The sequence below is a fragment of the Elephas maximus genome, chromosome 11 (genome assembly GCF_024166365.1).
Source record: "Elephas maximus indicus isolate mEleMax1 chromosome 11, mEleMax1 primary haplotype, whole genome shotgun sequence".
Taxonomy (NCBI): domain Eukaryota; kingdom Metazoa; phylum Chordata; class Mammalia; order Proboscidea; family Elephantidae; genus Elephas; species Elephas maximus.
Window position 1 is genome coordinate 34,969,052 of NC_064829.1, and position 24,298 is coordinate 34,993,349.

The following is a 24,298-nucleotide window of genomic DNA, read 5'->3' on the forward strand; positions in this document are numbered from 1 at the left end:
AACCAAATGCTGTCAAGTCAATTTCGACTCGTGGCAACCCCATGGGTATCAGAGAACTGTACTCCCCAGGGGTTTCAATGGCTGATTTTTCAGAAGTAGGTCGCCAGGCCTTTCTTCCAAGGTGCCTCTGGATGGACTCAAACCTCCAGTCTTTCAGTTAGCAGCAAAGCAGTTTAACTGTGTGCACTACTCAGGGACTCCTTTAAAACCCATCGCCATTGAGTTGATCCCGACTCATTGCGACGCTATAGGACAGAGCAGAACTGCCCCATAGAGATTCCAAGGATTGCCGGGTGGATTCAAACTGCCAACCTTTTGGTTAGCTGCCATAGCACTTAACCACTACGCCACCAGGATTTCCTTCCGGGGCTCCTTTAGTATACGTAAATTAGATTATAACTATGCTGTATTGTAAAGGTCTTTGTCAACTTTAAGGCTTTTTAATATCTTATCTAAACGTTAAGTACATTTTAAAATACATTTAATGAGAAGGTTATAAAGCCCATAAAATTAACTTTTCATACCAGGTTTCAAAACCTCTCAACTGCACATATATTCAAATAATTAACCTGTTCTTACCATTAAGCCGAGTGATGGTCCAATTTCTCTTAATAGTCACCGGAGACAAAGGAAGATCAAAAGCAAATGGTCCAGCATTTGGATCAATGTCATAATCCAGGGCCGTGATGTTAATTGAATTGGGGTCTGGAGTTTCACAAGTCTCTGCCTCTTGAGGTAACACTTGAGGGGCATTGTCATTAATATCAAGTAAATAGATCTGCAGTGTGCCGGTTCCACTCATAGGAGGAATTCCTTAAAAGGGAGAACGATTACAAACCAATGCTAAACAAGCTTCAACTGCTGCGAAATTCTCAAAGCTTTCAGCCTTCTTTCCCTTATCAGTGTGTCATCTTGGAAAAACCTAGTTGCCTCAGCATCCAGAGAGACTGTTTTAGGAAGAAGGCCACTTCTGGTTTTCTTCCTGGGGTGACCCTGAGCTCCACTGCTGCTCTGCAGGAGCTGAGCCCAGAGACAACACGTGCGCACCCCTCTGGACGTGGTCCTGCACCTTGCCCGCCCCCGCTGTCCATCACTCGGGACCCTATGTGCACCTTGCTCCGCCAGGCACTACAGGGAACGTGAGAGAAGCAGACCACAGGGCTTCTGATCCTGCTGACCTACTATTTTGCTGGAGAACCAAGATGTGTGCATTAAAGAATATAATTTTTTTTTTTTAATTTCAAACACAGCTATGAAATATTGTAATTCTCTTCAAATATGTACTACAGAACCAGAGCCCTCACCTTGGGAAGGAACACCAAGCAGTAATGATATTTATAGACCAACCAGCTACCTGCTTGAAAAAGCATTAGGTTGCTTTATATGCATTATGTCATTGCAATCCTACCGGGCAGGTTTAAACAGATGAGGAACCTGAGTCTCTTTCAAATGCTCATGGCCATATATTCTCTCGTAAGTGGTGGAGCTGTTACTAAGGAGTGGTCTGAGTAACTCCAAATCCCTTCTCAGTTCACTATAAAATGTTGTCTCAGACCTCAAGTGACTCATGAAATATATGAGTGCTTAGTTTGTGCCAGAAACCGTGGTGGCGTAGTGGTTAAATGCTACAGCTGCTATCCAAAGGGTCGGCAGTTCGAATCCACCAGGCGCTCCCTGGAAACTCTATGTGGCAGTTCTACTCTGTCCTATAGGGTGGCTATGAGTCGGAATCAGCTTGATGGCACTGGGTTTGGTTTTTTTGGTAGTTTGTGCCAGGCACTCTTTAAGCACCTTTGTCTTCCCCAAACCCTATGAATTAGGTACTGCTACCATTACCCTTATTTCGCAAAAAGAGGAAGCTAACATTTAAAAATGTGTCACCAATCCTGCAGTTAGAAAGTGCTAAAGCTGGAATCTGGACCCAGGTGGTCAGAGAGAACTCTAGAGCCTGTACTCTTAAATATAGGTCATGCCAAGAGCTTACAAAGCCAAAAAAGTCCACCTGCAAGTTTAAGTAAGTCATTTTTATCTTCTTGTTGTAGTTAGGTGCTGCTGAGTTGATTCTGACTCATAGCCACCTGCTAGGACAGAGAACAACCCCATGGAGTTTCCAAGGCTATAATCTCTAAGGGAGCAGATCACCAGGTCTTTTCTCCTGCAGAGTGGCTGGTGGGTTCCAGCCTTTGACCTTTTGGTTAACAGCCGAGCATGCTTTAACTCTTTCACCATCAGGGCTCTTTCATTTTTATCTTAACCAAAAAACTGAACCAGCTGCCATCAAGTCGACTCCAACTCATAGTGACCCTATAGGACAGAGTAGAACTGCCCCATAGAGTTTCCGAGGAGAACCTGGTGGATTTGAACTGCTGACCTTGTGGTTAGCAGCCATAGTTCTTGCTTATTATTGATCTCAACAATTTAGAACCCAGTAGAGACACAAAAAGAGGAAGAAGAAGAAAAAAAAAACACACCAAAATGGTGCTAAATTAGATGTTCCAAAACCAATGCACTAAAGCTCACATATTTACTTATCCCAATTTATGTGCAAAATTAAGAGTTTCCTACCCTATGGTAGGAATGTGCAAAGAGCTGGAGATGGAAAACCAAAAGGAAAGAACACGCTCAGCGTTTCTCAAGCTGAAAGAACTGAAAAAAAAAATTCAAGCCTCGAGTTGCAATAGCGACGGGTTCCATGGGGAAAATATTAAATGATGCAGGAAGCATCAAAAGAAGATGGAAGGAATACACAGAGTCATTATACCAAAAAGAATTAGTCGATATTCAACCATTTCAAGAGGTGGCGTATGATCAGGAACCCATGGTACAGAAGGAAGAAGTCCAAGCTGCTCTGAAGGCATTGGCGAAAAACAAGGCTCCAGGAATTGATGGAATATCAATTGAGATGTTTCAACAAACAGATGCAGCGCTTGAGGTGCTCACTCGTCTAAGCCAAGAAATATGGAAGACAGCTTCCTGGCCAACTGACTGAAGAGATCCATATTTATGCCTATTCCCAACAAAGGTGATCCAACCGAATGTGGAAATCATAGAACAATATCATTAACATCACATGCAAGCAAAATTTTGCTGAAGATCATTCAAAAATGGCTGTAGCAGTATACTGACAGGGAACTGCCAGAAATTCAGGCTGGTTTCAGAAGAGGACATGGAACCAGGGATATCATTGCTGATGTCACATGGATCCTGGCTGAAAGCAGAGAATACCAGAAGGATGTTTACCTGTGTTTTATTGACTATGCAAAGGCATTTGACTGTATGGATCATAACAAATTATGGATAACATTGCGAAGAACTGGAATTCCAGAACACTTAATTGTGCTCAGGAGGAACCTTTACATAGATCAAGAGGCAGTCGTATGGACAGAACAAGGGGATACTGATTGGTTTAAAGTCAGGAAAGGTGTGCATCAGGGTTGTATTCTTTCACCATACCTATTCAGTCTGTATGCTGAGCAAATAATCAGAGAAGCTGGACTATATGAAGGAGAATGGGGAGTCAGGATTGGAGGAAAACTCATTAACAACCCGCGTTACACAGATGACACAACTTTGCTTGCTGAAAGTGAAGATGACTTGAAGCACTTAACTAATAAAGATCAAAGACCACAGCCTTCAGCATGGATTGCACCTCAACACAAAGAAAACAAAAATCCTTACAACTGAACCAATGAGCAACATCATGATAAACAGAGAAAAGGTTGAAGTTGTCAAGGATTTCATTTTACTTGGATCCACAATCAACAACCATGGAGGCAGCAGTCAAGAAATCAATTGGGTAAATCTGCTGCAAGGGACCTCTTTAAAATGTTGAAGAGCAGAGATGTCACCTTGAAGACTAAGGTGTGCCTGACCCAAGCCATGGTATTTTCAATCGCATCATATGCATGTGAAAGCTGGACAATGAATAAGGAAGAAGAATTGAAGTCTTTGAATTGTGGTGTTGGTGAAGAATATTGAATATACCATGGACTGCCAAAAGAACGAACAAATCTGTCTTGGAAGAAGTGCGGCCAGAATGCTCCTTAGACACAAGGATGGTGAACTGCGTCTTACATACTTTGGACATGTTGTCAGGAGGGATCAGTCCCTGGAGAAGGACAATCATGCTTGGCAGAGTACAGGGTCAGTGGAAAAGAGGAACACCCTCAACGAGGTGGACTGACACAGTGCCTACAACAATGGGCTCAAGCATAACAACGATTGTAAGGATGGCTCAGGACCGGGCAGTGTTTCGTTCTGTTGTGCACACGGTCACTATGAGTCGGAGCTGACTGGACGGCACCTAACAACAACAAAAACCCCATGGTAGACTAGAGGCAGAAAATTAAAAAAGAAAGATTGCTAGAGACAGACACACTGATGCAGCAAATAGACTGGAAGAGTTGTAAAAAGAACAACTCAAAAAACCGGGTCTGGGACCAAGAAGGATGGACTAACACGGCTGGAATGGGTGTGAAGGTGTGGCAGAGCACTAAAACTACTAAGGTTGTGATCTTGATACTAGGTAGGTAGGTCACCCCGGAAGGCATATGGACACTGAGAACATTCATTACAGAAGACGGGGAAGTACACAATACAAAGCCCATTGGAAACGGAAAACGAAAATTAGGCCTTAGAGTAATAAAGGTCAGTTTTCCAGACAATTGAGTTTCGTAGAAAACCTCATTTCCTGATGATGCATGAGTGATGAGGCTCTTCTCTCTCTAACGAGTTGCAGGATGATATGGTGACTACTTAATTACGTACCATTGTCAGAAGCGAGGAAAGTCGCGTTATAGATATTGTTTTTCACATTTGGGGATTCTCTGTCCAAAACAGCAATTGTAGTTATTTGCCCGTTCACAGGATCAATTTTTAGCCAATTGGCAGGATCAGATAATTTTGTGTATCTATGAAATCAAAACACAGCAAGTTTAGTTATTTTGATTTTTTTTTTAAAAGCATATTTTATAGGTTTAATTCCACATATAACCAGCTCATTAACTTACATTTTTGCAGATTACGGCTGGCAACTCAGCTTTAACATGAAATAGTATTTCTGTGGCAATGGTTTTGGGAGGCACACAAGGGTTGTGTTCAGTCAGGCAGGCAAGAAACATGCTGTAGGAGTCTGAGGAGCACAGTCTTCCTATTGGGGCTTCGGGAGGATTTCACATATCTCGTTTCAGGCTCTTGCTTCATTTAATGATTACCAGTGGTAGAGATAAAATATCTCCTAAATTAGCCAGTGCTAATTTAGGGAGACCCTGGCGGTGCAGTGGTTAAGAGCTTAGGCTGCTAACCAAAAGGTTAGCAGTTCGAATCTACCAGCTGTTCCTTGGAAACCCTAGGGGCAGTTCTACTCTGCCCTGTAGGGTCACTCTGAGTCAGAATCAACTGGATGGCACCAGGTTTGGTTTTTTCTAAACATATAGGACTTAAAAGAAATTATAACACAAAACGTTTCACCACTTCATTGTGGCAGGGGGGTGGCCACACTGGGGAGACGCCAGTAATCCCGTTCCTACTAGGATCTCCTACCCTGCTCTAAGCCTCAGAACCATACTCTTTTTTAGGGAAGTCCCACTGTCTAAGTCTGTGCCAGAAATTTATTATCTTAAACTTTTTTTTTTTTTCCTAAAGTGGGGGTGAGTTTTTCAAGTTAGGATAACTAATATAAAGATGGAATAACCAATACATTTGCTGTTGTCGTTAGTTGCTAGCAAGTCTATTCCCGACTTATGGTGACCCATGTGTGCAGAGTAGAATTGCTCCACACGGTTTTCAAGATGTGACCTTTCAGAAGCTGACTGCTAGGCCTATCTTCTGAAGCTCCTCTGGGTGGGTTCCAGCGGCCAATCTTTCGGTTAGTAGTAGAGCGCTTAACAGTTTGCACTACCCAGACTCCAACCAACATGCAGACTGAAAACAATATACTGTGTTTTGAGACGTAAAATATTGTAGGATTTCAAATACACCTAATAATTAGGTATTTATCTGGCTTCAATTCAATGTATAGAAAATGGAAAAGGCAAGATAAATAGTTCTCTGTTACCAGCAGTCCTGGAAGAAGTTAAATGAAACATGAGTTAATTTTTTACATGATCATCACCAGCTAGGGAGAGCAGGTGTGTGGGGTATGCTCTTCCTGCATCCACTTACTTATCCAAAAGTATAAATTGGAGTTTGCTGAGGTTGGAAATCTTTACAGGTAAGTCTCATATATCCAATAAATGTTGTATACGGAAAAAAAAAAAAAAAAAATTTTTTTTTTTTTTCTTAGATCTTAGTTTTTGGCATGAGTCTTCCTTTCTTCTTCTTGTGTGGAGAAAGGATAAATGTTATCTTCTGAGAGTCCCCTATTTACTCACTGTAGAACCTTTTTGGGCTGTTTGGTATAAAAACAAAACCAAACCCACGGCCGTCGAGTCGATTCAGACTCACAGCAACCCTACAGGACAGAGTAGAATTGCCCCATAGGGTTTCCAAGGGACAGCTGGTGCATTTGAAGTGCCAACCTTCTGGTGAGCAGCCAAGCTCTAAACCACTACGCCACCAGGGCGCCATTTGGTATAAAAGCTCAGGATAAGTCGTTATTATTTTTAAAAAAGGCGGGGAGGGGTGGAAAAAAAGTGGCAATTTTTTCTTCAAAATCATACAAAAGCTGACCCATTATATTTCCTATCTAATACAGCCACTGATTTACTGAGGGGAAAATTCATGAAATAATTAAAAATTATTTTTTTTTAAGTAGTTTTGGTTCCAAGGAAAACTTCTTATGCACATGTTAAGTTAAATAAATGTAATGCAGAGCACAGTACATGATGTAAATTACAAAACCACCAGAAATGGCATTTCATACCTAATATTTTGCTGCATATATCGGTCTGGGTCCTGAGCAGTGAACGTAGTTAACATGGTACCAGCATGAAGGCCTTCTTCTTGGCGAATGATCTTGGGATTGGGTACAAAATAAGGGTTTTCATTCACATCAATAACGGTAACAGACACAGTTGCAGTTGACTGAGGTGGGTGCTGAATACCCTTAGCTAATGGCACTTGATTTTCTGCAGCGACAGTAAGGACAAACATCCTATTTGTTTCAAAGTCGATAGGCTGGGGGGAAAAAAAGGAAAACATTTTTTGTAGGTAATACAATTACTTGCGATCTCCAGTATAGTCTTCTATCCACTCGCTACATTTCCAAAATATTTTAATTTTTCTTTCACTGTACCATAAGGTTCCTCTTAAATTTCTGGAAACCATGCACTAGCATGATCAACGATGAAAAGATTTCTCCCTATTTAACCTATTTATAAACCTTTGGTATTTGGAGATTTATGTTCACATAAGAATCCCAAGTTATTATTATACTAATCCATTTATTCAGGTGCATCGGCACACTTGATTACCCCTAAGAACTTCACTGTTGACTCAAATTCCTACATAATCTGAGGTAAAGTGAGAAAATGAGGGCCCAGTTCTGTGCCCTTAAACACTGGTACAAAGACTCCTGCCAGTCCAGGAAAGTCTTTACCAGCCTTTGGCGAAACGGAAAAAAAAAAAACAATGGAAAACGTGGTAAGCCTTTTTTCCTACCTAAAGCTAAATTTCTTCAGTTTAAAAATATTCACAATTTGAAGTACACATTTTTAAATGCACACATGTACATACATATATATGCCCTTTTAAAAGTAATAGTATTTGTTGGTAGAAGGGTTTTGTGTATGTGTGTGTGTGTTTGTCCTTACTTAGTAAACTAAATATTCGGCAGTCTTCCAGAATAATTTTTGGTATTTAACCAGCCTGTAAAAACCTCAAATCCAAAAACAACACTCTAGAAAAATGCAAAGCACCAATAACTCTTGCAAGTGTTAGCTTCCGAAGTTCAACTGGAACCTACAGTTAATAGAAACGTTACCAGGAGTCAAGCGACCAGGCTGGACTTTCACTCTTAATTTCCCTTGATTACCTTCTAGTGCAGATGCAGATAAGCACTACTGCGCAGTGATAACAGGACGGCAGAGCCTGGAGAGCTCGTTGCTCACTGGCTGTCTAAAAATGGTCAAGAATGGAAGCTAAGGAGAAAGCCACATTACTAGCACTACACCAGTTTCGTAACCCAGACCACATCCTTCAATCTTCGAACACATGTTCCCAGTGATTTCATTAGCCACATGAAATGTCTCTGAGAAAACATTTCTTTACATTAAGTGTTATGCATGGTTCTAAAAAAAAAAAAATCCTTTAAGGTCCATTAAATTCATTTATTCCTCACAACACCACTATGGGCTTAGGTAGTGTCATCATCTTCACCTTCTGCCTGAGGAAACTGAGGCTTCCAAAAAAACAAAAAACCAAACCCGTTGCCATCTAGTCAATTCCGACTCATAGAGACCCTACAGGACAGAGCAGAGCTGCCCTATAGAGTTTCCAAGGAGTGCCTGGTCAACTTGAACTGCCAGCCTTTTGGTTAGCAGCTGTAGCACTGAACCACTACGCCACCAGGGTTGCCAAACTGAGGCTTACAAAAAAATCAAAAACCAAACCCACTACCATCGAGTCGATTCTGACTGAGGCTTAGGGAGGTTAAATAACTTGCCACGGTCATACCTCTACCACGCTGGGATTTGTACACAGCCCTGGTGGTGTAGTGGATAAGAGTTCAGCCACTACCCAAAAGGCTGGCAGTTTGAATCCACCAGGCACTCTTTAGAAGCCCTAATGGAGCAGTTCTACCACGCCCTATACAGTCACTGTGAGCCGGAATCCACTCTATGGAAACAGGTTTGGTTTGGTTTTTTTTTTTCGTCAGGCCCTGGGGCTAGGTGCTCTTGTTTATTGCTGTATACCTCCCTACTCAGTGGGTTGATTCAGATAGTTTCCAACTGCCACCCACATGGGGAAAAAATTACCATTCTTCTCAGGTACATATAAAATTTTTGGTAACTGGCATCTCAGTGCACCTTTCTAAGTAAGGCCATATTTAGGTTCACTTACAAATCAAGAGCATTGGCGTAGGGGACCAGAAAGCAAATCTCTTTACTGGAGACGTAAAAGGGAGGGAATTCATTTTAAAGAGCTTTGAAGTTAGAGTTACGTTATGTATTATACTTGAAGAACATACCCCTTGCCTCCAGCACTCAGTTTTTTTGGCAATTAAAGATCAGAAGAACCAATTCCTTAAAGTATTGATGTCACACTTAAAAACACCACCATAAATTCAAAACCTTTTAAAAGCAGAGGCCTCCTCCTTCCCTTCTCATTCCATTTTACTTCTGTGAGATATTCTGTTTTGGTCATTACCTGTCACGCTCTCATAGTAATCTGTAGATCTGAGGCAAGTAGGTGTGAGGCATCATTCTTAATAGTTATCAACTGGCCATCACTATCAGAATGTAACATGTCACTAATACATCAACTACATTGTAGAGGCCAGTCCCAGCTTCAGGTTAGTCCAACTGTCTGAGCCGATTTAAATACAGCCATATTCCAGGCATAATGTGAGAATATCTATGTTAATTCCAGAATCAACATAAATTTAAACATAAGAAATATGACCCTTCCCAAAATATATATTAATTCCAGATTAAAATATATTTGAAAGAAAGAAAAAAAAAGTCGTAAGACCCAACAGCAAAATAAAGGGAACCGAAGAGGCATACAAAGGTCACTGCTGAGCGGCTATTGGGAAGATTAGTAGTCGGAGTGGGCACTTACTTTGACCACGGTGACTAAGCCGTCATTGCTGTTTGGGTCGGTCTGAATGGCAAACCGCCCGGTAGGATCTCCACCGCTGATTCTGTACATTGCATTCCAGGCCTGCGTGTGGGGCTGATCCTTATCCGTCACCGTTAGATTAGCTACTATGACATCTACCCTGTTCTCAGGGACTTCGCCATAGAACTACAGAGAGACAAACCTCAGTCAGAGAAGCGACGTGGATCACTGAAGGACAGACAGCACCCCAACTTTACCGCACCATTAAATCTTTATTATCTCCACTAAACGGGGAGACCAGTGACGCCAGTAATCACAGCGTTTATATCTGACTTTAAAAACACTCTAATTTTTCAGTAGCCTGTTTTTCTACTAAATTATGTTACAGCTTCATTAACGTTAAAATTAGCGGCCATTTGTATGTGGGTGATGAATGTGGGGTCAGGGTAATTTTGTCTGCAGTGATTTTACTCAAGATACAGATACTTATGTGCTAGGGCAGTAGCATGAGTCAGTCACATAATTCATGTACGTGAAAATATTTATAAGTACTTTGTTAAAACAGCACAAGCCTTTTAGGGCATTATTTCCAGGCAGCATATTATAGCAACTTCAATTGTGAACTTGGAGATGACCAGAAAACAAATTACTCGTGTGCTTTATTTAAAGCCCTGGCGATTGAAAATGCCTGAGTCAGTAGCCATTCTACGATTAGCGTAAACAAGTTCCACCTCTATTTACCACATTTCTCATTTATGAAAACCTTCTCAGGAATGGACCACAGACCTGAAGGTGTTTGAGAGGCTGGCTGTGCTTACCGTCATGGCTGTAAACTCTGGAGGATTGTCATTAACATCGGTGACGGTGATGACAGCTGTGGCTGTGTTGGAAAGGCCGTACGTGGGATTTCCTTCCATGTCTGTAGCTTGAATTATTAATGTATACTGTTGCACTTTCTAAAAAGACATAAAGATAACAACACTTAAATGAAACTCATTCTTCAAGAAGACAGAACAGTTGTTCCGTAAATGGCTCTTTTCTACACAGGGAGAACACAGTATCATTCACTCTGATTAACATTATTTGAAATTTCCCAAGTGGAGTTTACTTTAACTTAGGAAGCACAGGTCTGGTCCTTGTCTCACTAGACTTTTAACTGTGTATATCTACCTCTGCCGCAAATGTGTGAAATTCACAGCGAAGCAGAAGCCTATGTCTGGTTTCAACCTCTCACTTTCTTCTGAACTTTACAACATTGTGGTCAAGCATTAGAGTTAAATAGCGTGTGTTTACTTCTACAACTATTAATTTCTACCCATTTTAGGACACTGAGGACAATGGAGACTTTCAAGAGAGGGAGAAGAAAGCATACATGCTTTCTTGTAATGTACTCTAAAAGGTACTTTCTGTTACAACAGGGCTGATAAAATATTTCCCTTAATTCACCTTAGTACATACCATTCACAATGAGAGTAATACATGCTTTAGTAACAGTATAAAAAATAAGAGTAATATATCCTTAAATGAGAGTCCCCAGGTGTGCAAACAGTTAAGGTACTTCCCTGCTAACTGAAAGGTTGGAGGTTGGAGCACACCCAAAGGCACCTAAGAAAGACCTGGAAATCTACTTTTGAAAAATCAGTCATTGAAAACCCTGTGGAGCACAGTTCTACTCCGACACACGTGGGATCACTATGAGTTAAAACTGACTAGACAGCAACTGAGTTTATCCTTAAAGTCAAAACCTAATTAGAGGGTGTATCTCTATATCCTTAGTCCTGGAACACAGTAGGTGTTTAATAATGGTATACTTAATGCACTGCTATTTGTGCATAACTAATAAAATTTTTTTTTTTAATTGTACCCAGACCTATGTCAGATATAGATACACTTTCACATAGACAATCATTATCAAACAGGCACCCACTGCTTTCAAATCCCAGGCTGAATATTTTAAAGGGAATACATTAAGCTGTCAAGTCTCCAAGAGAAACTCTTAAGGTTGTCTGAGAAGTCTGTTGCACCAGCCAATAAAGTTTTCTACTAGGATAATCTAACAAAATGGCATATCTACGATCATTTGAAATCTCCGTGGAAATTGGAACAGATGAAAAAAAAAAAAGAATAGATAACCTTCATAAACGTTAAAACATTCTGAACAAAACTCACTTCTTCAAACAAAAATAAACTGTCAGTGCAAAGTGTAGTTTTCCGCAATTCTAAATATAGCTAACACATGAATGGCCATTCTTAAGGGATTTCTGGAGCTTGGACAGAAGAGACACAAATTGCAGCTTTTGATTTAGCTGTTAGTGGGGAGGGCCAGGAAAAAGAAAGGAGTAGGAGGGAAATCCGAAGCTCACACATTAAGATTTTAAGTCTCCGTCCACCCAAATGCCAATCTCTAGCAGTTATTAAGTTTAGGTTTTTGGTTTTCCTAAAAGAGAAAATATCCTTTTTTGAACAAAGGAAAAAAAGAAAATATTGCTGGTTGAGCCTTTTAAATGTTTCTTAAATGTTACGATAAAACATTTTTCAATAGCTTCCTCTGCTGATGAAGAGTGTCATTTCGGCTTAATGCTCTCATGGGTAGTGAGAGAACTGCATAGGGCATTCAGTTCAGCCTCCCAGCTGAAAACCATGAATATAAAAATTTGCTATGACTTTGAAATGGCATTTTTGTTAGCTGTAATTTGCAGAAAAAGGTGAACATTCTCAAAAAAGGAAAAAAAAAGAAGCTTTGAGTTTTTTTTTTTAAAGAAGATAACAAAACTCAAGATATTCTATGGTGATAACAGTTACTTTCCTAGATAGCTAAAATCATTTGAATTATTTGTTCTACAAAGATCTTTAAAATTATATAAACGTAAACCCACTGCCGTCGAGTTGATTTCGACTCATAGCAACCCTATAGGACAGAGTAGAACTGCCCCCATAGGGTTTCCAAGGAGCAGCTGGTGGATTCGAACTGCTGACCTTTTGGTTAGCAGCCAATCTCTTAACCACTGCACCACCAGGTCTCCTATATAAGCATAATAAATACAATTTGCCATTTAGCTGAAACACTGGGATCCATAGATAATACTTGTGATTTTCTATTGCTTCAAGTTAATCTTGAAATATTTAAATTATAAAAGAACATTATTACTTCTAAAATATAGTATCACTTCAATTAAAAAAAATACTCATTTGACAAATAATAGTATCTCCATTTTCAAAAGTTTGATTGATAAAATGTTTTTACATTTAGTAAGGAACACAGCAATAGACTACATTTTACACAACAGAAGCATTTAGAGCTTCTTGGCTAATTGAGTCATTGGGCATCTGGTTCTGAAAGACTGACATTTGGATTCCGTAAGAATTTGATTTCCCACCCTCATATTCCCAAATCTGATCAAGTGGTATCCTGGTTAAAAACCTTCCCTCACTTCCTGTTCTAAATGGAATAAAATCTCAACTCATGGCCTACTCTCAGTCCTTCATTCTCTGGGACTCACCCATCTTACCAAAGCTATCACCTTTCATCCACTTAGCCCACACCTTGAGCCTTCTGTATTTCTCATGACCCTAGGCCATCGTATCTGGGATTGCCTTCTTCCTAGAGCAGTGGTTTTCAACCAAAAGGTTTAGCAACCCCCTTTCTCGGCTCTTAACCAAAGGGCAAAGGGTCTGCAGTTCAAATCCACCAGGCACTTCTTGGAAACCTTATACGGCAGTTCTACTCTGTCCTACTGGGTTGCTATGAGTCAGAATTGACTCAAAGGCAACGGATTTGGTTTCTTTTTTCTTTTTTTTCTCCTCCAGGGAGAGCTGGCTGTCACAACCGGGCAGGGAGCTACTGGCATCTAGTTAGTAGAAGTCAGGGATGCTGGTAAACATCCTATGATACACAGGGCAGTGCCCCACATCAAAGAATTATCAGGTTCAAAACATCAATAGGGCTGGTGTTGAGAAACCTTTGCCTAGAATATTGTTCCCTCCATTCTGAAGCTGGTAGACACACAACTAAAAAGTCACCTCAGAGATGCCTTCTGAGAGTCCTTAAGGTGGTGCTATTTGCCTCCTCATGACTGTGGTACCAGGCACACCTCTATCACTGTTTTTAGTTCCTATGGTTGTTATCAGTCTGTATGTCTTTCCTTGACCCCTCTCTATACAGAAACATACCACACCTCCCCAGGGCCCTCCACTTGTTCATGTTTATGTTGCTGGTACATAGCAAAATGCCTGACACAGAGCAAGCAAGCACATGTTTTTGAATTTGTGGTTGGATTGAAGAACGGAAACCTTCGGCCTTAAGTTATCCCATAAACAGCATTTCAGGTAGGGGAAAAGCCGCTTATTTATAAAGCTAGTTATCACTTATTTTATTAAAACATATACTGAGAACATAAACTAGATCACTGTTTCCCAAATTGCAGTGATTCATCTACATATTCCCAGTTCGTCCATATCTTCATATTTCTGTGTTATGAGTCACTGTTTATCTTGATATTAACTCCCTTTAAAAAAAAAAGTAAATTAATTTATTATAAAAGTACTATAAATGGGAAACTAGCATCAGTTGCCATAAATAGTAACTAAAAACAAACATAATAAAATTATTGGACTCTGGTAGTGCCTACCTGATGGGGTAGCATCTAAAAGGCTTGTGATTTCCTTTTTGTCCCTAGAGGTTCCTTGGATGTACGAATTAAAATCATTTTATGTCTGAACCACACTTTTAAAACACTGAACTACAGTGGTATATGTAAACGAAAAGGTGAGAACATCCATTTGTTCATCTGGCAAATATTTACTGAATGTCTACCAGGTAATATAAGTCTACCAGGCAATGCAACATTTACTTGGATAAAATAATGAACACAACAATAGATGGCCTTGCTTTCACTAAGTGACAGAGACAGATATTAATGAAGCACATAAACAGATGTAAGATATATCTGCAGTAAGGCTAGGAAGAAGTGATAAAAAAAACCTTTACCAGGAGTCTGACCTAGTCCCCAAAAGGGTTGGGGATAAATGCAAGAGGCATTTTGGGGGCAAACGAAAAGGAACTTGATGATTAAACAGTTTGGAGGTGGATGGATGGCAGTACATGGTAAAGGCAAGTAGAGTATGATTTGGGATACTGGAATGTATGTGGCACTGGTCACATGAAATAGGACATTCATTAGTAATCACAGATTCAGGAAGATGATGATAGATTAGATTTCAGGTACAGTGGGCTGAGGGATAGATAATCAAGTAATAATGTCCCCATACCTAAAAAGGAAATTAAAGGTTTGTGACCTTGTTCAAATTCTTAACTGCTCAGCTCCAATTCCCTCATCCAAGAAATGTCTCATCCGTTTGTCACTTAAAACCTTCTTGAATGCTTATTGTATGCCAACGACTGTACTAAGGACCTTGATACTATAAAACAATAAATATTTCTTGAGAATGAATTATGTGTCAGGCACAATGTTAAGCGCTATATGTTATCTCATTTAATCTTCACAATAATCCCCTAAGGCAGGTGAATGTTTTTATCCCTATTTTACAGATAAGGAAACCAAGGCTTAGAAAGGTAAGAAAGCTTGCCCATGGGCACCCAGCCGTAAGTGGTAGAGGCAAGATTTGAACTCAGAGGCTGTACCACTGATCAGTCCACTGTATTAGAGCACTCCAAGAAAGTCGGATCATATGTGCAGTACGAGTACATCTGGACTGGGGGAAGCAGGCAGAAAGGCAGATTTCAAGGAATTGAGGACGAAGTGCAAACTGTCCTTTGAGAAGTCTAGTGTTGATGTGGAGCAGAAAGGCTAATAACTTTAGGTCCCTGTTCAGAGTAAGAAGGATGAAGACACATCTGTCTCACTGAATACTGGGAGTAAGAATCCAGAAGTAATTTCTACGTAGTAGAGTCTTTGTAAATATAGAGGTAATCACAAGTTCCTGTGAGTGCTCAGAGGAAGGGCTCAGGACTGGATCACAGAGGGGCGAGGGTTAGTCTTCTTGAAGGATGAGACTTAGCCTGTTACACCGAAATGGGAAAGGAATACCCAGGCAGAGGAAATAGCAGGAAAAGAATATAAAATGTCAGATCTGTACAAGGAAACGCATGAGCTGTTGGGGAATATTTTGCTTGTGAGTGCAAGGAAAGGAATTCTGGGAGGTTAGGCTGAAGCAGGCTTTGGGGCCAAAGTCCTGGAGGGGCTGCAATGCCATGTTAAAGGGCTCTGACTTCATCCTGTGGTTTGTGGGAAGGCATTTTTCATAGGGAAGACTCAGCATGTCTGAAGATTATAATGTAGGAACCTGTAGAGAAGGGAAGGCTGGAGTGTAACAGAAAACAGGACATTTCTTTAGGACAGAATAAGGAGTTGAGGGCACAAGTAAAAGGCTTGAAAAACAGGAAATATAATTTTTCTTTTGCCATAAGAAAACCTGTGAAAAGATGGAAACATGAAAACTCTTACTCAGTAGATGCTGCTGCTGCCTTTATGACAGCAACGGGGAAAACGGCAGCTGGTATTTATTGGGCATTGTGCTGAAGGTTTTATGCATCTTCCTACGGAATTACCATTTTTTTTTTTAATCGGTAGGTAATATTATTACCCCCATTTTACAGACGCAGGAGCTGAGATTTCAGGTAGATACCCTGAAGGTCCCATGACATGTAAAGGGAAAAGTCAGAACTCAGAGCTAACGAAGCAAGGGCTGAGTCACTGGCAGTGACTTAGAAGAGAAGGAGATGGGCTTGAGAAAGGGCTGGGAAAAAGACGCCAGGAAGAGACACCACTGAGTAATGTAACAGGAAGTCAGATGGAGAATTAAAAAAAAAAAAAAGAAGAAGAAGACTGCGAAATGTGGTGGGTACTGCTTCAGGCCTGAAGAACCTGAAGATGGATATTTTTTAAACTAGCAGATTAAAGAAAAATAACCTGAGTCTCAGCAAGCATTTCAATGATTACGACTTCAATCACTTAAAGGTGCCATATATCCTGGGAGAATGACAACTGAAATTACTTTTGACAGAAAAGAAAACTGTGGACTCTATTAGAAATAAAAGAATCTGAAGCCTGGGTGAGGCCTGACAAAGTCAAAGAAATTTCTCCCCCGGCCTCAAACAGAATTACCATAAACCATCTGAGATAGATACAATTTTTGCTATGTTAAAAATGACTTTCAGAAAATGAAGGTTTTCCATAATTTTTCGTACTAACTCATCGTTGTGTTTAATAAATTCACAGTCAGGAAGCTATTTCTCATACGATATCTAACCCCTGAGTCTACAGTTTTAAATTCATTTCCACATTAGTTGCATCCATCCAATGCAAGTTACACTTAACCATGACTACAGTCTCACTTCAGGCTCTCATTCCCTAAACTAAAGGCAGTCTCTTTGATTTTTAAACATGCTTGGTCTGCTTTGGTAAAACTATCTTTAATTCACTAAGCCTCTTTCTTTCTATAAATTGGTCAGGTGAATGTGATAGAAATATTACTGAAAGGAAACAAGACGAAGCCCCATTTCTGCATCACATGATGGAGTGTGAATGGAAAGACAATTATTAGGATTGTGAGCTAACTCTGGCACAACTCAAAATGAGAAGAAACAACTGCAAACACCCGTTAATAATCGGAACGTGGTATGTAACAAAGTATGGATAAAGGAAAATTGGAAGTTGTCAAAGAATAAAATGGAATGCTTGAAGATCGATATCCTAAGGCACTAGTGAGCTGAAGGAGCCCTGGTAGTACAGTGGTTAAGAGCCTGGCTGCTAACCGAAAGGTCAGCAGTCCAAATCCACCAGCTGCAGCTTGGAAACCCTGTGGGGAGGTTCTACTCTATCCTGTGAGGTTGCTATGAGTCGAAACTGACTTGATAACACCTAACAACAACAGTGAGCCGAAATGGACTGGTATTGGCCATTTTGAATCAAACAATCATAAGATCTACTATGTCAGGAATGACAAATTAAAGAGGAATGGTGTTGCAGTCATCAAAAAGAACATTTCAAGATATCTTCCGAAATATAACACTGCCAGGGAGAGGATAATATCCATATGCCTACAAGGAAGGCCTGTAAATAACTATCATTCAAATTAACACACCAACCACTGAGGCCAAAGATTAAGAAACTGAAGATTTTTACCGACATCGGCAGACTGAAATTGGTGAAAAAAGGTATTTGCAATGAAGAAGTCGTTGGTCTTGCAAAATTCTATCATTCGATCTCCAACATTGTTTCTATCACCAAGGCCATATTTTCCAACTACTGATCCTTCTTCTTTGTTTCCAACTTTTGCATTCCAATTGCCAGTAATTATCAATGCATCTTGATTGCATGTTTGATCAATTTCAGACTACAGCAGCTGATAAAAATCTTCTATTTCTTCATCTTTGGCCCTAGTGGTTGGTGTGTAAATTTGAATAATAGTCATTTTAACTGGCCTTCCTTGTAGGCATATGGATATTATCCTATCACTGACAGCGCTGTACTTCAGGAGAGATCTTGGAACGTTCTTTTTGACGATGAATGCAATACCATTCCTCTTCGAGTTGTTGTTCCCAGTATAGTAGACTATAGGACTGTCTGATTCAAAATGGCCAATAAGAGTCCATTTCAGCTCACTAATGCCTAGGATATCGATGTTTATGCATTCCATTTCATTTTTGATGATTTCCAATTTTCCTAGATTCATACTTCGTACATTCCAGGTTCCAATTATTAATGGATGTTTGCAGCTGTTTCTTCTCATTTTGACTCGTGCCACATCAGCGAATGAAAGTCCCGAAAGCTTTACTCCATCCACGTCATTAAGGTTGACTGTACTTTGAGGAAGCAGCTCTTTCCCACTCATCTTTTGAGTGCCTTCCAACCTGGGGGGCTCATCTTCCAGCACTACATCAGACCATGTTCTGCTGCTATTCATAAGGTTTTCACTAGCTAATGCTTTTCAGAAGTAGACTGCCGGGTCCTTCTTCCTAGTCTGTCTTAGTCTGAAAGCTCAGCTGAAACCTGTCCTCCGTGGGTGACCCTGCTGGTATCTGAATACTGGTGGCATAGCTTCCAGCATCACAGCAACACACAAGCCCCCACAGTACAACAAACTGACAGACACCTCTGTTTTATTGACTATACAAAGGAATTCGACTGTGTCGATCATAACAAATTATGGCTATCATTGCAAAGAATGGGAATTCCAGAACACTTAATTATGCTTACACAGAACCTGTACATAGACCAAGAGGCTGTTGTTTGAAAAGAACAAGGGGATACTGCATGATTTAAAATCAGGAAAGGTGTGTGTCAGGGTTGTATCCTTTCACCATACTTATTCATTCTTTATGTTGAGCAAATAATCAGAGAAGCTGGACTATATGAATAAGAAAGCAGCATCAGGTTTGGAGGAGGACTCATTAACCACCTGCAGTATGCAGATGATAAAACCTTGTTTGCTGAAAGCAAAGAGGACTTGAAGCACTTACTGATGAAGATGAAAGATTATAGCCTTTACTATGGATTACACTTCAACTTAAAGAAAACAGAAATCCTCACAACTGGACCAATAAGCAACATCATGATACACGGAGAAAATTCTGAAGTTGTCAACAATTTTATTTTACTTGGTTCCACAACTGACACCCATGGAACCAGCAGTCAAGAAATCAAACGACATATTGCATTCCCCAAATTTGCTGCAAAAGACCTCTTGACAGTTTTAAAAAGCCAAGATGTTACCTTGAGAGCTAAGGTGTGTCCATCTCAAGCCATGGTATTTTCAATCACCTTATATGCATGCGAAAGTTGGACAATAAATAAGGAAGACCAAAGAAGAATTGATTCCTTTGAATTATGGTGTTGGTGAAAAATACTGAATATACCATGGATTGCCAGAAGAATGAACAAATCTGTCTGGGAAGAAGTACAGCCAGAGTGTTCCTTGGAAGTGATGATGGCAAGACTTCGTCTCATGCATTTTGGACAGGTTATCAGGAGGGACCAGTCCCTGGAGAAGGACACTATGCTTGATAAAGGAGAAGATCAGCGAAAAAGAGGATGACCTTCAATGAGATGGACTGACACAGTGGCTGCAACAATGGGCTCAAACGCTGCAATGCTGTGAGGATGGCGCAGGACCGGGCAGTGTTTCGTTCTTTTCTACATAGGATTTCTATGAATCGGAACTGACTCTATGGCACCTAACAACAACAACAACCGTATTTGGTATGTGGCCACCCTGGCACTCAAGAGAGAATAATGAAAAATACACCGTATTCTCACAAAAAATATGGCATTCATGCTGAATTTACCAACATTTAAGTATAGTATTTCATTCAAGAAAGAGATGAAGAAACGTTTATGTGTTACAAATATCACTGAACTAAATGTACTACCACAAAAACTAAATGCATTTCCACCATCTCTGACCCAAAATATTCCTAGAAAAAGAAACGTTGACACCTGGAAGTTAATAGCTACAAGGTAAAAGGCATCCAGCTAGTGCCTAAGTAAGACTGTCAGCTCAGTTGTGAATAAAATCATGGTGACTGGCTCATGTTACTTTATTGCAGTGCTTCTAGCACTATCTTGTATATATAATTAATTGCAATAGTGCTGTTTTCTTCGATTCAATTCAAGTGAAGGCAAATAAAACACTGTAAAAACCAATTCCTAAATCCTTGTTAATAACATTTATTATGGCAGGTATAATGTTTCCTTTTGACATACATAATCTGAGGTCTCATTACAGTAACGGCTGGCTCAGTCAGAAATCTACAAAGCAGGGGTGTCTATGAGTTGACACCCTGATAATTCATACAAAAACAATGATTACTGATGGCCAAAATAATAGCCCTGTAAGAAAATGGCAAAAACAGAATAGAGAAAGAATGTATAAGATTTATTAGGGCTGGAGTTTTTAGGAAAGAATGTATAAGCAGAGTTTGAATCAGAACATGAAGAACTGGAAGACTGGGGATCAAGAAAAAGGTGCAAGGCTTTCCTGGCACAAGGAATCACATGAACAAAACAAGGAGGAGTGTAGGACAGCGAGGGTGGATGGAGCCCTGTCACAGCGAGACAATCCATCTGGAATAACTGGAATGCTCATTCCGTCTCAGACTGTGATACTATATAATATTTTAGCAACTTCAAACATTTTATGTCTTTCAATGAAATATTACTCCAGTATGTTTGTCTGCATTTATAACTTTAACGGCTTGTTGGTAGCATTAATGCAGTTACAAACGTTCAAACTTGTTAAATAGATTAATCTTAGTGTTCAGGGCCAAGTTCTAAAGAAGATAATCTCCTTCATAAATTAAATCAGGCTATTCACAAGGGCTACAACAAACTAATCACAGACATGTTACTTGGAACCTCTTGAAAATACAAATAGTATAAAATTACCCTAAGTTTATGCACACATTACTTGGGCATGTTTTTTAATTCCTCATACACACACAAAAAACCCTTGAATTAAAGGAAACTCAAGAAAACATTAAGAATTTTGAAAATCAGATACCATAAAATTGGCTTAACTTAGTCAATAATCACATTAAATATAACATACTAAAAAAAAAGCAATGATTTATTCAGTATGCATCTATAGTTTAATCAACTTGAAGTTCTCTAAGAAAAAAAAGCAACAGATTTTTAAATAAAAATTAACACTTGAATAATAGTATGCATATATTGTTACCTGCAGATAAAGTGCACGTGATACTGCGTACCTTAAAGATTAAAAACAAACTGAAATACAGTTTTTGGTTGGCTTACTTCTCTATCGAGTCCAGCTGCCACTGTGATAATATCACCAGTTTCATTGTTGATTGTAAACATGTTGGGCGAAGGGGTGCTTGGCGCCTGGGACAGGATTCTGTATCTCAGCATTCCATTGAGTGCGTTTGGATCATCGGCATCAATGGCGGTTACAGTCATCACATATGTTCCTAGAGACAGTGCACACGGTAAACGAATGGTTACCCTTCATTTTAGGGTCTCCCAAAAAAGGTGTATTTCCTTTTGGATGAATCTTATTTTTACTTTTTCATAACAAACATTTAATCACTTAGACTTGATTAAAAGCACTGCTTAAGAACAGTACTCACTTAAAAAATATAAAACATGGTGAGAGGAAAATTATAAAATACATATATACTTATAAAGACTCAATTTTCCCATAACAGAGGAGGCGAATTCACCACGTGATTTTAAAATTGATCACTTCAGAGCTTGATTTATATAAAATGCAAATAATAAGTGACACAGATGTGGTTACAAACATACTTCATGGCCACTGACTAGTTCTCTCTGCCGTATTTTCTTCCGTTATGCAGTAACGTCTAAAATGGCATGTTCAGCATGATCCTCCCCGATGCCTAGGTCACTGTCTGAAAGTAAGCTGTGTGCATAACGAGGCACACTCCATTTATCAGGGCATAAGAAACCACGACAGGCATTACCGTTTTGGTACACTGAATAGGGATTTGGCATTGTGGTTCATTATTTGCTGGGAGATTAAAAGAACATTGCAACCAACTTAGGAACTTCAATTTGTAAGATATTTTGGCAAGGAAATCTACAAAGCATTAGCACCAAATAAGTTCAAACTTGCCAGGAAAAACTATAATTTAGAAGGAGAGACAAAAGTAGTTACTATTTAGGATGGTTTGTTCTATGGGCTCTTTTTCTTTTAAGAACTAAATTATAGAGGTTTCTATCTCTAGCCTACCTTGCTCTCGAGCACTCTAAGTCTGGTTCCACTTTAGGGCCTTTACCTTTGCTGTTCCCTCTAGATGGTACAAAAGTCCCTGGGTGGTGCACACACTTAAGGGCCTGGCTACTAACTAACTGAAAGGTTGGTGGTTCAAGTCCACCCAGAGGCTCCTTGGAGGGAAGGCCTAGAGATCAATTTCTGAAAGATCACAAGCCGCCGAAAACCCTACAGAGCGTGGTTCTACTATGACGCATAAGGGGTTGCCATGAGTTGGAATCAACTCTACAGCAACTGGATTGGTTTGGTCTACAAGATACGCTTTTGCCCCAGAATGAACCATGCCTTGGCCACAAGACTCAAATTTCTTTTCAGAGAGCTTGTCCCTCTAAGAAATCCAAGGCAAGCAGTATCTCCGCACCCTGATTTTTTCAAAGCAATTATCAACAACTAAACTTATACTGTGCATTTTCTTGTCTTCTTGCTTTTTATTGATATCCTCCACTAGAATTTAAGCTCCAACAGGGCAGGAGCTAGCTTGCCCCCACTGACTCCATAATGTTGGAACAGTGCCTTCCACACAGCACATGCCCTATAAATATTTGTTGAATGAATAGTTACAGAAAAAAAGTATGATTCAAAATCTTGAGCTTAATTACTGAGTACAATGGAGTTTAACTCAAGATTCATCACATCCTCAAATCTTCCCTAGAAGGAAGTTTTCAAAGTTAACAGAACAATCACAGGAAATATTCTCGTGAGATGTCTCTGCTTCTAGTGATCATTGAATGGTCCATCACTTATAGGAGCCTTATACTGAAAAAGGTCCATCACTTACGGTAGCATAATGGTTAAGTGCTATGGCTGCTAACCAAAAGGCTGGCAGTTCAAATCCACCAAGCATTCCCTGGAAACTCTATGGGGCAGTTCTACTTCATCCTATAGGGTCTACTTGACAGCAACAGGTTTGGTTTTTGTTGTTGTTACACTGAACAATATAGTCAAATGGATAATAAATGGATCTTTATTTATTTTTGACAATTTTTGTGAAGTAGTACTGTTTAAAACTTTTGACACAACAGAGGTAAAAAGAAAATAAATTGATTTTATAAAAAAAGAAAAAAAATTCCCTGTCAGAAAAGCCCAAAGTTTACGTATCTTTGGAATATTCGTTTAATATTTGTGTCTCAGTAAGGTTATGTTTAACATGCTTTGATTTTACAGTATTTTAAAATACTGGAGAAATCTACCCTGTAAAAGTGACTCAGAAGGAGCCACAGATGGTGAGCTTCCTGCACAGCCCTGTCCTCCCACTCCAGCCCTCCTCTTTGCTGAGGGGGTGCAGAAGCACACTTGGACCAGTGGAAAATAGCAACTTAAGGCAGAGATCAGTAAAGTGGTTTTATACATAAGAGAACTATATATATTATTGACATAGATGGTATAGATGACAAAGGTAACCTGAAGAACAATTTTAAATGTGGGGGCTTTTTTCAATACAAAAAAATAATACACTCCCTCCTCACTTAGTGACATGGCTAGGTTCCAAAGACCAGGCCATTATGCAAAAATCGGTGTTACATGAAAATGGAGGATGATCATATCAGATCACAAAATGGAGGATAATTACATCATTTCATAACTCCCCAATCACATCATTACATAACTGCCAAACCACTGAAAATCACAGCCAAGTTGACATATAACCTTAACCATCAAAGCCAGCACCTCAGCATTCATTACTGCCAGATTTACGTCATTAATGCACAAAATAGGTAGTAGATTTTTTACTATTATTGTCAATGCAAAATGTTGGATAAGGAGATAGTGAGGAGAAGGTGTACAGTGAATTAAATTTCCCACCACA

At 39.7% G+C, this 24,298-nt stretch overlaps 1 protein-coding gene across 1 annotated transcript in view; it reads right to left on the reverse strand.

Moving 5' to 3' along the window:
• CDH2 (cadherin 2) overlaps window positions 1-24,298 on the reverse strand; it is a 259,546-nt gene that overhangs the window by 45,664 nt on the left and 189,584 nt on the right. The window contains exons 7-12 of the mRNA XM_049900351.1: window positions 21,495-21,667; window positions 10,539-10,676; window positions 9,721-9,906; window positions 6,863-7,116; window positions 4,768-4,910; window positions 580-813 (exon numbers count right to left, since the gene is read on the reverse strand). Coding sequence (XP_049756308.1) covers window positions 580-813; window positions 4,768-4,910; window positions 6,863-7,116; window positions 9,721-9,906; window positions 10,539-10,676; window positions 21,495-21,667 — 1,128 coding nt within the window. The remainder of the gene's footprint in view (window positions 1-579; window positions 814-4,767; window positions 4,911-6,862; window positions 7,117-9,720; window positions 9,907-10,538; window positions 10,677-21,494; window positions 21,668-24,298) is intronic.